Source organism: Hippichthys cyanospilos, chromosome 4 (genome assembly GCF_059441005.1).
Source record: "Hippichthys cyanospilos isolate Australia breed blue-spotted pipefish chromosome 4, RoL_Hcya_1.0, whole genome shotgun sequence".
Taxonomy (NCBI): domain Eukaryota; kingdom Metazoa; phylum Chordata; class Actinopteri; order Syngnathiformes; family Syngnathidae; genus Hippichthys; species Hippichthys cyanospilos.
Genome location: NC_142372.1, coordinates 9991724 through 10008823, shown reverse-complemented (window position 1 = coordinate 10008823; position 17100 = coordinate 9991724). Strand labels below are relative to the sequence as shown.

General features: G+C 36.5%; 1 protein-coding gene and 1 long non-coding RNA gene across 5 annotated transcripts in view; one reads left to right on the top strand and one right to left on the bottom strand.

Annotated features, from left to right (window-relative positions):
* Positions 1-17100, bottom strand: part of LOC148424525 (uncharacterized) — a 118269-nt gene that overhangs the window by 17490 nt on the left and 83679 nt on the right. For 2 of the 3 annotated variants that reach the window (XR_015865423.1, XR_015865425.1), the window contains exon 4: positions 11950-12442. This is a non-coding gene — a long non-coding RNA (uncharacterized LOC148424525). Of the gene's footprint in view, positions 1-11949; positions 12443-17100 lie in introns of those variants that run through there. The other variant, XR_015865424.1, reaches the window with a different exon arrangement.
* On the top strand, positions 1306-8854 carry isl2b (ISL LIM homeobox 2b). 2 transcript variants are annotated; one of them, XM_088414065.1, is made up of 6 exons: positions 1306-1477; positions 1678-1867; positions 1972-2237; positions 3517-3800; positions 6374-6541; positions 8201-8854. In XM_088414065.1, exons 1-6 carry the CDS (start codon positions 1420-1422, stop codon positions 8315-8317), a joined length of 1083 nt encoding a protein of 360 aa, XP_088270191.1. In that variant the 5' UTR covers positions 1306-1419; the 3' UTR covers positions 8318-8854. The 2 variants fall into 2 exon arrangements, with proteins under 2 accessions (XP_088270191.1, XP_088270190.1); XM_088414064.1 differs by having other exon boundaries at positions 3517-3812.

Genomic DNA, 17100 nt, shown 5'->3' with positions numbered 1-17100 from the left:
GATTACGTCACTGATTTGAAAATGCCCAATAAAATGTAGTCCTCATTTAAATCCACTAGATGTCGTTCTTGCGCAAATGAGTGTGTAAGGAAGTGGAATTCCATTCTCTTGAACAAGGCAGAAGTCTGCGTGCTTTGTTTAAGATTCAATTTTCTAACTCATTTTTTCAACCGCAAAACTAAATTATAACAGACACTCCAATGAGGTCTTCTGTTACAGAAATGCACAATGTTATGAAACATAGCTACTGAGTAACATACAGTACCAGTTAAAAGTCTGGAAACCCCTCCAAAGACTCCCTACAAATTCAAATGGTCTCAAGCACATTAAGTTGTCGAGATTTTCAAGATATTAACTTGAAAATGCACAGCTGTGCAAGGCAAGTCATTTCAGGCCATTGAACATCATCCGCAAAGGAGACTGAGAACATAAGGTGGGCAATTCCACTTTATTCGTGCAAAAAGTGCATCTCGATTATAAAACAATATTCTTTGGATTAACATATTTAACTACAAAAATAATATGTCTTCATAATATTGTGTACTTCAGTTTTTTTTAAAATAAGGAAATATAAAAACATAAGACGGGGTTCTCAACTTTTTGAGTGATGCCATATGATATGTTTGTGATTTAAAAATATTGCTGACTCGGTGCAATGTATTTATGCCAACCACTATCATAAATAAAGTCCTGTGTAAATTGGCTTGTATGAATTTTTAAAAACAACGTAATTTACAAAACGTTAACTTGATAAAAATAGGGATGACCGAGTATACAAGTACCTGTATCAGCCGATAGCTTGCCTTATTTCAAATAATTGATAGTAACGAATGCAACCATCTATTGATGGCTCTCTTGAAGCAGTTTTAAGATTACAAATGTAAAAGAATAGAAAACTGCCATTAATTACATTTTTAGAGAAAAATAATGGAATATATTTTTCTGTTACTGTATTTTGAGAGCATTTTGTGTTTCAAATGTATTCGTTACTATATACTTGGCATCGAGGTCTGAAAAAAAGGTCATCCCTAATAATAATGACATCAAAACAAATAATGTTAAATTTGGCATAGTACCAACAATAACCCTGCTTCATCCCCACCACCGCATAAAAAAGAGCAGAATATATGCCTCGAATGATTTCAAGTGTATATTAATTTCGGCGAATCTAGATGGAATCGGAGAGTCGTGCTCGGGAGTGGTGACGTCACAGCTGCAGCGCGTGGGACCCTGCAGCCTCTTCACCGCCCCCCTCCCTCCCAGGTCTTCCTCACTCCTCCTCCTCCTCATTCTGGTCGTCCTGCCTGGCTGCAGTCAGTCGGGGTTTGTCCCAAGTTGTGAGGGAGGCCGCCTCGCACTCACTCCTCACTCACTTCATCTTTTTTGCGCACCTCCAGCTCGCCCCGTCCTCCTTCCTGTATGGTGGATATTATTTTCAGCTCTTCTTTCTTGGGTGATATGGGGGATCATTCCAAAAGTAAGTATAATGTGGAGCCTTTAATTAGAGTTTTTTATGCTGGTGGGGAGGAAAGAGCAACATTAGCTTATTTTTTTCCCCCCAAATTCTGCAACAATGAGTGCGGTTTTGTTGAAAATACGACCCCGTGTGTTTCATTTGCAAAAACATGCAAAATGCAAGCGGACTATGGGAGTCTCAAAACAACTTTTTGTGTGCAGAGAAGCCAGGATTCGCCATGTGTGTGGGATGCGGAAGCCAGATCCACGACCAGTACATCCTGAGAGTCTCCCCGGACCTCGAGTGGCACGCAGCCTGCCTCAAGTGTGCCGAGTGCAGCCAGTACCTGGACGAAAGCTGCACTTGTTTCGTGCGCGACGGCAAGACCTACTGCAAGAGAGACTACGTCAGGTAAGGCCATTTGGAGCTGACGACGTGCAGCAAAAACGCGTCCGAGCGGGGTTCGATTCAAATGTGCTTGTTTTGTTTTGTTCCCTACTCCCGGACGCATGCAGGTTGTTCGGCATCAAGTGCGCAAAGTGCAACCTGGGCTTCAGCAGCAGCGACCTGGTGATGAGGGCCCGCGACAACGTCTACCACATCGAGTGCTTCCGCTGCTCGGTATGCAGCCGCCAGCTGCTGCCCGGTGACGAGTTCTCCCTGCGGGACGACGAGCTCTTGTGCCGGGCCGACCACAGCCTGCTGCTGGACAGAGGCTCGGCCGGAAGCCCAGTCAGCCCCGCGCATAACTTGCACTCTAACAGAGCCATGCACCTGGCAGGTACCACGACTTTTCAATAAATTACACATTTACACTGTTATTTTATACATTTGGTAATTTTATTAGTTTGTTTTAGAGCATGCAGCATCATATAGTATTTATATCGATGCAGAAAAAAAAAATCAAAATGTTACACGAATATACGTGCGTACCGAGAAACAAACTATGGTAATGTTATTGTAAAAATGAGGCCACGTGTTACAATAACAAAACAACATCAGCGTGCATTAAAGAATTAAAAAAAATCATTGAACTGAAACGCGTAAAAAAAACAGTACAGAAATTACAGATATAAATAAAGTGATATAAATTTGAAAAGATATTTAAAAGTACACGTGTATTAAAATAATGAGAAAGCGAAGTTGCGCGTATTGTTTAAAATGATTTAAATTTATGATTTTTATTAAAAGTGGTCCTAGTATGTGAGACAAACAATTACACTTAAAATACGACGAGCGATAGATACAAATGATAAAATATCATTTTATTTATATAGATAGGAACTCTTTTTTAAAACGCCACATGATGTTTCGGGATGATTTTGTATTATAATTTATGATGTGTGATTATTCGTTTTTTTGTTTTTATTATTGAAGGCTACTTTTATATATATATATATATATATATATATATATATATATATATATATATATATATATATATATATATATATATATATATATATATATATATATATATATATATATATATATAAATATATATCTCACAAGAATCACAACCAAGAATATTTCTATAGATTTTACAAACAATACAAGTGTTTTGTGCAGTGTATGTCAGACAGCGTCGGAGTGCAGACTAAATTGTCATAATTGATCCCATTAAGGCGAACCTCTTGTGCTGCTGCCATTATCTGAATAAGCAGCTATTACGCGTGTGCCTGAGAAAGCGTGTGTGTGAGTTGTCAACTTAAACAGCTTTCACGGACACCCACACACACACAAACCCAGGGAGAAAATGAAGCCGTGCAGACTTTTTTTTACTGTTTGAAAATTATGGATCACATCGACTAATTTGTGTTCATTTTCTAATTCGACATTGGCTACAAAGTGGTAAAATATATTTAATGCTTGCGCGTATGCGTAAAGGCCCGTTTTAGATGAAAGCTAAAATAAATGTAAATAAATGAAAAAAATACATCCGTCTGAAATTGCGAAAGTTGGAATGCGCCGGAGCCTTAAAACTGTACACATATTGTAAATCCTTTCCAATCCGGTTCACCGGAGACCTTAACGGAGCTCGTCGCCTCCTTTCCGAGCAGAGCCGGTGACAGTGCGGCAGGCCCCGCATCGCAACCACGTGCACAAGCAGTCAGAGAAGACGACGCGAGTGCGCACCGTGCTGAACGAAAAGCAGCTGCACACGCTGCGGACTTGCTACAACGCCAACCCGCGGCCCGACGCGCTCATGAAGGAGCAGCTGGTGGAGATGACAGGCCTGAGCCCCCGAGTCATCCGCGTGTGGTTCCAGAACAAGCGCTGCAAGGACAAGAAGAAGTCGTTGCTCATCAAGCAGCTCCAGCAGCAGCAGCACAGTGATAAGACTGTAAGCATCTTCGTAAGTCCAGCACGCTTCCATTACTTCTCAACGCCATGTTCTTTGCATGCCTTGCCTGTCAACTATAACAAATGCAAGCATGCGAGACAAAGCAAACAAAACGAGAAACCCGGAAAAGGAAACCCAACGACAATCGGACAATTCAATCAAACGAAACGTTCATATTCCAAGCGGTCTGGGCGTTGTGCAAGGGGCGTAATTTCAAAGATGAGATATCTGATGCAGATATAATTCTCATGTCATATATTTACATTCACGAACATGTTTTAATTAATATAGCCAAATTTCAAATGTGCACGAAGAGCGTTAATGTAATGAATGAAATGCTTTTGCTTGGAATATAGTCAAAATCAAGCCTTATTTTAAAAAGCAAGAGAAAAAAGCCAAACGGAGAGTAGGCTATACTATTTCGCCTAAAAGATGATTAAAAAAACAAAAAACAATACATAGGCTATATTGACTTTTGAGTAGTTGACATTTTACTATAGGTGCACCCACACTAGAATTCAACAGTCGATTAGTATCAAAAGATCATACACAAAATGCTAGGGAAGTGCAAAATTTTGAACATGATTTTTTTTTAAATCAAATTGCATCGATACAATAATATATTATTATTGTTTACATAAATAGTTTATTTTGATTAAAAGATTGGATTGTGTATTATTCATAATTCAAATAAATTAAATGAATATTTAAATATTTAAAACGTATATATAAAACTGATTATTTTACTATTAAAAAACAGCAACCAAGGAACTTAATAACATAATGTAATGATGTTAATATAATTCTAACAATTAAAAGATTTTTTAATCAATTGAAATGCGACAGAAAACTGATTTCAATATTAAAAAATACCCAATGAACTTAATGAGAACATATTGCATTATCCTTCATAAACTTTTGAATCATTCACTGATTATTTAATCAATAAAATACAGATGTAAAACTGAGTTTTTACTATTTAAAATGAAATAAATTCACAATATTTTAATACGATGTGTAATAGATCAATCTTAGAGGGAAAACAACAAAATGAATGCAATAAATATCACAGGGCTCTTGATAATGTAAGTGATCTGTATACCATAATTTGCCCAGCACAGTTCTCTCTTTAGCCAATACAAACTGGGAATAATGTTCAATTACTGCTACTCTTGTAACAATATGTTTGATATTGTGGTTGTGAAAGTTGATTATATTTCAACACATTACAGACAGCTGTACACTATACAAGTCATGACAAATTAATACCTGACATTAAACAGCATTAACATCTCTCTCTTGACAGAACAGTATTCTATATTGGTTTGCAGGTTAAATTCACAGGTCTAAGGTTTTGGTTCGAACTCTTTCATAATAGTGGTTAACAACATTGAAAAGGAAAATTGGCACTTTTTTCAATTTGATGAGATTAATGGCAGCATGGTGTGCAAACAGTTAGTACCTTTGCCTCACAGTTCTAGGGACCTAGTTTAAATCCCGTTTATGCTCACTTCATTGAAGATACTAAATTACCCACCTGCAATGAAGGTTTATTTTGTATTGGATGTGCATGGCACATAGGTATACCTTAAATTGTGGGCAGTCGTGAGTCTGAAAATCCATTTCGCTCTTCTTGACATTTTTTCCGCCTAAAATGTATTTTGCTGTGTCACTGTGTGAAGTGTGGAGCTTAACATTCCCATTTTCCACCCTGTTGTATTGAAAACAATTGTTACTGCAGGATGCATATTTTGCACATCACACTAGATGATGGGACTGACGTCACCTTATTATAATCTGATTGCAAAATGCTGTGTTGCTGTATGAAAAGCGTGTACCGTTTCTGTGAAATGTAGTGTTTTTTGGTGGCCTTTGGTGTCCACATTACAATCACTCTCTTGCTATGTTACAGTAATAACATGGTTAGATGATACTAAATATGAACATAAAATGTCCACATAATATTACTGTTGGCAAGCAATTCAATCAAAAAAGCTATTTTGAACATATAAGCAATGTATATTGTGTGTGTCATAATCACGTTAAATATTTTGCATGTGTCTGTCAAACTACTTTCCACTCTGTCATAATAAGCTAAGCTAGCCATTTACAATACATACAGATACGTTCAGTGACATAATGATCGGCATTTTGTCTTCCTTCAATGGAAGTTGAAAAATTACAAGACTAAAGGTTTAAACTTGTGTTTTAATTTGCATAATATACATGTGTAGTCAATGGATATTGTCAAACACGTCCACCCTGTCATATTGTGAAATATTAATTGATTTAAAACATTTCAAATATTTGAAGTGTGTTTGTTACTGTCAGCTTGCTAGCTGAATTTAGGCGCCACCTATACGCTAACGTTAGCCTAAAATGTCCACCCTGTCGGCATGCTCACATATGTTGCTGTTTGCGTGCACATTGTCTGCTTGCATTTAAGTCTTAGGAAAAAAAAAAGGGAACTCCACCAATAACATCTACTTCATGCAAAGTCTTTTTGTAGAAATGCATGTAGAAAAGTATATTCAAAACAATACCAATGACGCTCATTTCTGAACGACCTTCAGAACCTGCAAGGCCTGACGGGAACGCCTCTGGTGGCTGGCAGCCCCATCCGACACGAGAGCACAGTGCAGGGCAACCCCGTGGAGGTCCAGACTTACCAGCCACCTTGGAAGGCACTCAGCGAGTTTGCCCTGCAGAGTGACCTGGACCAGCCTGCCTTCCAACAATTGGTGCGTACGTGTCTACTCATCTCTATCTACTCGCATACACTACTCGTATCTATCTATCTATCTATCTATCTATCTATCTATCTATCTATCTATCTATCTATCTATCTATCTATCTATCTATCTATCTATCTATCTATCTATCTATCTATCTATCTATCATCATCCATCCATCCATCCATCCATCCATCCATCCATCCAGCTAGCTAGCAACTTTTTTGCTTGCTTTGTGAAAATTCCGTAATACAATATCTCTGATTGCTGAGCCATACCCATATGTTGCTAGAATATCTATTGTAGCCTTTATAAGTGCATGTTGAAAAAGCATGATGTAACAAACACCAGAAAAGTTTATTTCTTTCATTCATTGAAGGAAATAAAAATAATGTTCTAAATGCATAGGGATGTTCAGGTCAATTGCTACCTAATATGTATGTCAAAAACTGATTTGATTGTTGCTCATGCATTTTTATTCAACAGTAAAGCAAATTTGGGTTTTCATGAGGTGTTTTTTTTCCACATAAGAAAAATCCAGAAATATTTTTAAAAAATGAGTTTCACTTCTTAAATCCAATTTCTCTTGTACTATAGATTGTCAGTTGGATTATTTAACAGTATGCGGCAGAATATGGAAACATGTTTCTTAAAATGTCACTTTATCTCCAACTACAACAATAAATACTGTTGGGTCAAAAATAGCCCAAGATATGCTCAAACAAGGAATGATCCAATATTTGGGTCAATCTGACCGAACTTTCTGCATTGTTTTATACAAACAGCTCAATTTTGGAGGTTGTCTCGGATTAAATAACCGATTTTTAAGTAAAACACACAAATATTGATCAGTATCTTTTTAACGTACAACTGGGTTATTTTTGACACAACTGTTTTTAGAGTGTGCATCTGATTCCTATATAATTAAGCATGGTAATATGTTAAATCAAGTTTGTGTTTTCTGGGGTGGGATGTTTTTCTCCAAAATATATAAAAAAAAAATGAATTGCTGATTATTGCACATATAATGAATATTGAAAATTTCCGTATTAACATGCTGAGCATTTTTTGGAACAGAACTTCAACTCATTATTGGGTTAAAATAACCTAATTAATCATTAAAAAAAATAAAACTTGATCCAATATTTGCAACAATTTTACCCAACTTTCTGTTTTGTGTAAAACAAGGATTTTTGAGGTTGTCTCGTGTAAAATGAGCCATTTTAGAGGGGTGTTTTGCGCAAAACAATTCAAACTGACCCAAATATTGGGTGTTCCTTTTTGTCCCATAGTTAGGCTATTTTTTTTTTAACCCAACTATTTTTAGAGGGTATGAAGGATCTTTTATAATTTACATTTTTAAGGCAACATTTGCCAGGATAACAGCATTGCACATTGTGGTAATTTTTCAATCTGCTTTATGATGTGGATAATGCTCTATGACTTGGAATGAAGTTCAGTTCAACAGTTTGAAACGCTTACTTGAATTTTTTAACCTCTCTTCAAGACCAACTAAATTGGAAGGTGATTACAATTTTTTTGACTGGACTGTATATTCACACAATTTGTTTTACTGTAAAAAAAAAAAAAAAAAGCACAATGCTGAAATACGGTCTAGGAAAACAACTCAAATTTGACATTAAATTAATATGTAATGTTTGTCTGCAGGTGTCTTTTTCTGAGTCGGGCTCTCTGGGCAACTCGTCCGGAAGTGACGTCACATCCCTATCCTCTCAGTTACCGGACACCCCCAACAGTATGGTACCGAGCCCGGTGGAGACGTGAAACCTATGACCTCCGCCAAGGCGCCCGCCCCCTGCAAATGTTGCAGCATGAAATCCTCCTCCTTAATTCCCTCTTGCATGTGAGCAGCTCATCACATCGACCATAACATTTAAAAAGGATTTTTCTTCTTTTTGGATTCCCAATCGTGGAGGAGAAGATGGATGACAAAGTGGCGATGTTGCATGAAGAAAGAAAGATGTACAGAGCCTTTCTATGTGGATGTATACAAGACTTGAATACCGTGGAAACACTTCATAGACTTTCAGTCACCTTTCATTGTGATCTTTTTGTGTCATCTTGTTTCCTCGACGTCATCTTTTTTTATACGTTGGACTCTTTGTCTTAAACGCTGAGCATGAATACGAAAAACGAAAAAAAAAACGCATTTTATTCATGTTGTAAAATACAAGCTTGTTTGAGCTCCTCGAACAAACAGAAAAACTAAATTATTGTTATATTATTTATTGTGAGGAGGGCGATTCGTAAAGGGAATATTAACTGATCTAAATAATAATAATAAAAAAGATGAATACACAAGTTCGTGTCGGTGCAGGATTTATTTGATTTGCAGCTTTGATTTGAATTGCGATTTATATTAAAGGCGTGAAATAAATATTTATTTGCATTAAAATTGCATCACGTTTCCTCCAATCCACGAAAAGGACAAAAAACACTTAACTTTGTCGTTGCTGTCCTATCATTGCCTCAATTTTGCCTCCTCGCGACAGTGGACGCTGGTTGTCCCCATTCTTTTGTCTAAGAAAAAAAAAAAAAAAAAAGAAAACTCTTGCTGCTCTGTCCAGTTCCTCTGGTCTGTGCAGACGGCGACCAGCGCGGCTTATCTGCTTCTGGCATCAGCTGATACACACTCAACTGAGACCGACAACAAACCCCACACGCGCGCGCACACATTCACACACACACACGCGCCCGCGCCCTAAAGCAAACGAAGGGAGCAGCCTTTCTGCAGCATGGTTTATTTATATTAATCATTGCATTTTGTCGACTGAAATGACGCTTCAATGCACATTAAAAAATGAAAAAAAAAAATCACAAAACAGTCATTTTGAACTGTAGGGTTTTTTTTCGTTGAAACAATAATTTACGGACGTATTCAAAGCCGCGTTTGCAGCCAGTGAAATGACAAATCTCAGTTTAACGGTGAGATTGAAAGACAGGGAGCAGATAAGAGACGTGTAATTGGGCTCCCCCCAAAATAAGATAAGTAAACAATGCAACTGGATTAAGATAAAGAAGATAAGTGAAGAATAACAATGGCGCTGAAAAAGCAAAGAATGCAAACCCTGTTCAACTGCATGACGGACTTGCATGTAAAGCTACCATTTCCACATCAACATTAATTAAGAGAAACATTCTGAAATGCTTTTTGATGAAGAAAAATGCTTCTTTTTTCATTAAATGTGTTTTGTAATAATTTAAAAACGCGCATAAATTCATCGATTGATTTTGAACCACCTATAAAGATTTTTATTCATTCAATCTGAAATACAATTTCAATTAATTGCATTCAATTATTAAGCACTGAAAACACACTTTGTGAAGACGACACACGAATGTTATTTCAAAACGTGGTGATGATATGATGCAATTAGCTGCAATACATTTTTCTAATCATGTAGAAATCCAATTTTTGTGTAGTAGTGGCAGTGGCCTCCAAATGCATCTCTAAAAATACTTTGTTCTTGTTTTGATCAAGGTAAGAACATCTTTTCGTTACATAAAAATGAATTGGAACAAAGGTATAAAACCATCACTTACTAAAGTATTACTTTACGAATAAAAATAGTTAATTTTTGTTAGTATTATATATATATATATATATATATATATATATATATATATATATATATATATATATATATATATATATATATATATATATATATATATATATATATATATATATATATATATATATATATATATATATATATTTGTATATTTGTATATCGTCATCGAATGAGTTAGTCGAATGAGTATTTAGAAATTAAAACTCTTGAAATCTCTGGAAATGAACTAAATCGTCAGTCAAAAGAATGCGCAGTTTTTGTTTTTGTTACCTTGACTTAGCGGTAATTTTAACGCGTGCACGGACCTGTCAGTAGCGCAGTGACGTCATCACACCACGAATGATTGAACAAAGAGACTCGGTTCAAAGGTGTGACGTTACCACGTCATTGAGAGCAAATCGTGCAGGGGTAGTTAGATCACCTCGAGCCACACACGCGCTGCTAGCATTACAGAGTTACATGAATTTATATATGTATTTTGCTGAGTTTTATTGACAATCCATAGTCGTCATCAGACGGAATTTTTTACTCCTAGCTATGAAAAAAGATAGATCTTTTCAAGTGATGAGAATCAGCATGATCTTACATTTGTTATAATTCATGTAATTACTACCTACATCACATTGACTCGATTTATACTGTAGTGAGGCTTTCATTTATTTTAATTTATAAACACAAACAGAATTTGCCCCTCTGTTGTTAAGCGCTTTGAGATGTGCACTTCAAGTAAAAATAAGGCACCGTTTATTAGCATCCATAAAAACCTTGAAGCGAGTTCAGAAAATATTACAAAACTATTTGAAAAACAAGTATGTTGTGACTATCCTCTCTTTGTGTTCAATGTGATGACATGCTTTTCAATGAACAGCAAAAACCATTAAGAGATCACCACAGACAAAAACAGGAAGAGCAAAGGGGGGAAAAACATCAGTATGTTGTTGGCCAGGTTGCTAAGGTCATATTGGAATGTTTTTGAGTAACAAGAAAGAAGACATCAAATTGAATGAACAAGAAAAGCCCACTTGCCTAATATTTTAAAAAATATATGATGTAATTGTACCCCATATATATATATATATATATATATATATATATATAGTGTGTGTGTGTGTGTGTGTATGTAAATGAGAATCATGATTCATAATAACATAACTAAAGCTAATTTGAGAAAATATGCTATTTTAGAAGCATGTATCTTACTTCAGTTCCCAAGAAGGAGCTCTCAGTTTCAAAAAGGTTGTTGACCCCTTTTATATTCTATAATACAAGCATTCCTCGGTTTGGTGTGTATGTGAGTGTTTTACTTTTTTTTTTTGAGATATTCCTTTGAGATTTTACATAATATTTAGAGTCACATGGCTCAGATGTTCTCGGGGTTCTGTAGGTTGCCCTCCCCTGTATTTGAGATGGTTCATGACAACAGTTTTGGAAAGTGAGGTTTGTGCTCCATCGTGACCTTGGTGGTCCTTAGGGAGGCCACCAGCAGAGAGACAAACTCTCCTGGGATCATCCTGACAGGCTGACTTAATGCAGCCACTCAAGTGGGAGTTTTATTTTTCACGTTTAAAAGGAGAGAATGCAGGCAGAGGCTTGAGGAGAAACAAGAACCGAACATCCTTTTTCTCACACTTCTTTGGAGCAATTACAAAATATCAAACATACATTTCTGTCGTTTTGATTACAGGAGTTGGATTTGGAATATTTTATTCTCCAAAAGCTTTCTCTTGTATTATTATGACAAAAATATGAAGCATTATAACTTTAAGTGCTATTCTGCTCACTTTCTCTTCTTTTGCTGTTTTTAGGAAACCACAAATAAACACATGTACACAATGTTTACTCGCAATAACCAAATGGAGCCTCTAAGGTACATAAAAACAAATCTTACCATTGGAAGCAAAGGACATTTAAATATTTGATTCCATTGTCAAATTGTTGCCATTATAATTGCCAATATAAATAACGTCTCTGTTTGCAAGAAACAGCAATCAAGTCCTTGGGACAAAGTGTTTAGCTATCCAAACTGGCAGAAACACATGAAATCCAAATCCAATACTTTGATTGAACGTGTCTGTTATGTTCATTTTTCAACAGCAATCATGTCTCTGGGTCAATTTGACTCAGAGGTGTGTTCGATTATCCAAAGTGTCAGAAACAATTGTGTGTGTATAATCCTACCAACAAATCTTGTGATTCCGGCTTTCGGTTCGGGGAGAACATGCAAACTCCACACAGGAAGGTCGGAGCGAGGTGGAATTGAACTCAGGACTCTGAACAGTGAGTCGGACGTGCTAGCCACTCTTCCATCGAGCCGCTGACAAAGCACAGGTAACAAAAACAAAAATTAACAACTTCTACCCACATTTACTGTCACATTCAAATGGGCCAATTTGACCCACAACATAACAGGAGGGTTCACCGTCATATAAGTGTAAAAAGAAGAGAAAAAAAAGAATCCAGCTAATTGCAAAGACAAATAAGATGGTGTAAAGTAATGCAAAGATGATTTGTGTCACAGCAAAAATTAAAATAATGGCGGTTGGTGCCAGGGAACTTCAAAACAAGCAGCAGTTTGACAAATAGTGAAGTTCTATCCTTCCTCAAAAAAAAAAAAAAAAGATGGTGTTGGCTCCAAGCCATTGCAACTTGAAATTTTCTAGAAAATTGAATACGAATCAAGATAATTACAATTTATTCACTAACATAGTGCTAACTTCTAATGCGAAACACCATTGACATGCTAACAAGACTAGGAACCATTCGCAAAAATTATAAACCTTTAAACAAATTGTATTTGAACACAGTAGAAAACAACATTAATGTGCATATATTCTTTATCCTCCCTAAAAATTGCTCATTTGTTTCTCACATGCTATCTACAGTCCTTTGATTCATCATCCACTCTTTCTGGGTGGAGCAAAATGATTCTCTTTGAAATTTCATGAAGAACAAACGGTTTAATTCTTTACATTCTGTAAAGCCTCATTTCTTTTCATTATAATTTCTTTTTTTTTCAATTTTAAGGGCTATAGTAGTATGCATAATGCCAAAAGAAAAAAAAACGTGTATACTCAATGCAACATGAAAACAGCAGAAGTAAACACAGAGCCATTTGGATAGATTCTGTGACTCAAACTTGGTTGCACAAAATGTGATCAGGACATCCCTAGTTAATACTGAATGCTACTTTGAATAAAATAATGTAGAGTGCTAGAACAAAGATAACATGTTCTTGACATTCTTAGCTGCTTCTTTGGGGAGTTTGGCATGCATTAATGGCATCTATTCATTTCATTGGGCAAAGATAATTTTAGATAGTGGAACAAATTCGACTCATAGGCCATTTCTAGCCACATAAACAGGATATTACATCATTAAAAAAAACATGATGTAAAAATACATGTGCCAGCCTAAGCAGTGGGCCCGAATGAACACAGTTAAACCTAAAATGTTCCAAAACAACTTGTTCTTGTCCAAATTTTGCACTGTAGCGCAAACATGAAGGTGTGCCGTTATGCCTGTTTGTCAGGTGTTGGGTTGTGCTGAATTGAAGGATCCATTCATTGTGGACATTTAAAGGCAACCCTAAGATGCTGTGACAAGGATTTTATCATGGCTGCTCCCAGGTTACAGCCACAATGAAAGCTTGTGCGCAATTGATCTTGAACGCAGCTTTTATGTTAAACTGACACAATGAGTAAATATCCACATTTTGTCCTCGCAGCTTAAAAGCATCCCGGAAAAACATCAAGGATTTAGGTATTCAAAAGATGTCCATTAAAAAGAAAAACATACACTTTCTAGATACTTTATTGGTTAAGGTACAAGAGTAAAACGAAGCTTGATAATTGAATTAGTCAGTTAGGTGACATGAGCAAAATATTAGAAATATTGTGCATGTAATATGTTTGATAAGTTCCATACCTGATTGAAGTGTGTAGGATAAACAAATTACTGAAAACAATTATTAAAAAAATATATGTACACAGTGGAGTGCTGCATACATGCTGTTTGGCATTCATTAATTCAAGCATTTATTGATTTTTATTCATTTACTTAATTTAATTCTTTATTCTCTTAAACGGTCTTCCCATCTCCCCCATTTTTGTGGAAAACATTTTTTATTTTAAGATTAACATTTTAAGATTTTCTTAAAATAGGAATATGAATTACGAGTACATTTTTGCTTTACGTCAAACAGCGGGGGTCCACTGTATGAATAAAAAGAAAAAGGTGTATTCAAACATGCAGGAAAAATGTAACAATACAATCAAGGAAACCATAAACAAATAAATCTAACAATATCAACAATAATTTTAAATAGAAATCAATGCATTCAATACATTTGTGAAAATAATAAATATAAGATATATGTAAAAAGTTAACCGATGCATACTGATGGTTTGCAGAAAAAAATGACACAAATGTGTGATTAAAAGGTATGCGGAAAAAAACCTAATACTGTGAAAGAAAATATGAATATAACAAACACCAACAAAAATAACAAAGTTGAATTACAAACAATGCAAACCATAAAAATAAATAACCCAAAATTATTAATTTTACACTGTACTATACCATACTGTACTTTATCTGTACACCTTTTTGATTAAATGTGTAACATTGCACAGCACTATACAAAAATATATTTGAATAATAATAAAAAAAATTAAATACACAGCTGATGAGAAGAAATCATATTTACAAACTACAGTATGAAAATAGTTTACATGCAAAAGAATTGCAGTAGCGCTTCCATAAGTTTACAAAGATTTATATAGAATTACAAAGGTCATTTTGGAGGTTGTCATTAGGAGATGTCATTGAAATTTCTAGTTCCCACCAGCAAAACATTTTGTTTCCTTTCAGTTAAACAAAAGTGACTGATTTACTAGTTTGAGTGAAAAGTTGCCAACATTATTATATGTGCAAAGGCATATTTTTGTTTATACGATTCTTGAATCGGATCCTCAACATGACCTCATCACCAAGTGTGTACTTTAAATGAACCTGCAGGAGGAAATGACAACAGGAGCAACAGCCCGGGGCATCACACCAAAGAGCTTGTACACACACACACACACACACACACACACACACACACACACACACACACACACACGCTGAGAGCCAGCCCGCGTGATCCAGTAAATCACAGCGCCACACCCACACATAAATCCGTAAGCAAAAAACAACACAGCAACGGCCATTAGGAGGACAGAGCATGGCACAATGACTCACTGTAAAACACAGTCAGGCTCCACCTGGCCCCGCCCACAAAGCGGCCATTAGGTGGGATGGCAAGACAAGCGTGTGTCAATAGAAGCGAGGAGGACGAATCCAGACCGAGACTCGGCGGCGTTCGCTTCGCTAGGTCAGGAGTTCATGAATGTCTCGAGGAAGTCTTTGTTTTTTAGATTTAGTGCCAAAGTTCAATTAAGCCTCTGACTCACAAGTTCACCAACTTTAATGATACGCCTGCAGCGGATGCGAACGGCGGCCGAGATTTACAGCGGCCGTCAAAAGACAAGGCCGTAACTCAGGCGTGTCATCTTTGCTGCTGCCGGCACAATGAATTACATACGCCGTCTTTATGGATGACGCTCTCTTATTCAGGCTCGTGTCGCTTACAGAATGTGCTTGCTACAATGGAGTATTGGGGCCACACGCACAAAACAAGAGAATGGAGGAAAAAAAGTCATCAAAACGAGTTCAAGAAAAATAGTGTGAGTGGTTAGCACGTCCGCCTGGCAGTGCAGAGGGCACGAGTTTGATTCCTGCTCCGGCCTTGCTTATTTGAGTTTGCAAGTTCTCCCCATGCCTATGTGGGTTTCTCTGGGTGCACTGGTTTCTTCTCATGTTCAGAAAAAACATGCTCGGTAGGTATATTGGGCACTCCAAATTGACATTATGTGTGCTTGTGAGTGCGAATTGTTGTTTGTCTTTGTGTTCCCTGCTGGAATTGATAGCGGGGATAGGCACCAGCATGCCTGCAACCCAAGGGAGGATAAGCGGCTATGAAAATGGATGGACGGATGGCTTACACCCTTTGCATCCAATGGTGGCTTTAAAGACCTTTATAAATCAAGTTGTGTTTTTCTGAACAAATGTCCAGGCATCAGCAAAACCTCTGAATGTATTTTGCGTAAACTAGTTGACAAGATTGGCACACAAAGAGCCCACAATAGTGATCTTTGTGATGATATTTGAATTTTGTGAAATACTAGATATAATTTTTTTTCTGTGTGACAAACTAAATTAGCATTCAAGGTTCAGTTATTTAAAGTAATTATTGAAATAATTTGCTCAATAGTAATTTTTTTGGGAGCCTGCATGTATTACATTACAAAGTATATTACATACTATATTTTTCAGACTATAAAGCAACTTAAAATTGTTGAGTTTGTCTTGAAAATCAACAACATACCTTCTAATCAGTTGCACCTTATGCTAAACCGAAACCGAATACAATCTGACTCATTTTCTGTACTGGTTTGTTTCCCTTAATGTGCACTAATGCCCCTTATAAATCAGTGCACTTTATAAATCAGGGTGCCATAAAATGGAAATTCCCCAAAATAGACAAGGACTCGCCTAAGGGAGAAGCAAAGCCACTCGCATTATGTTGCCGCTTGTTAAACATTGATTTCTCCATGGAGTAAACAGAGCGAAGCTAAGACACTACAAAGAGCCACAATTTGGGAGCAAAGAGGAAATCAATGACTTTGTGACAGTGTGACTTTGTGACTGCGTGCACGGCATGAATACCTTCATGCGTAAATAACAATAATATCGTCTGCCGAAAGTATGAAGAAGAAATTATGTTTATTTGCTCTGCAATTTTGTACGTACATCAGTCTGGAGCGGAGGTAACAATGAACATAACTCCAATAAAGTGTCAGAAATTTTGACATTAACTCAAACTTAAAATGGTGTCTCATGCAATTTAACGTTCTTCTAGGTTGACTTTGT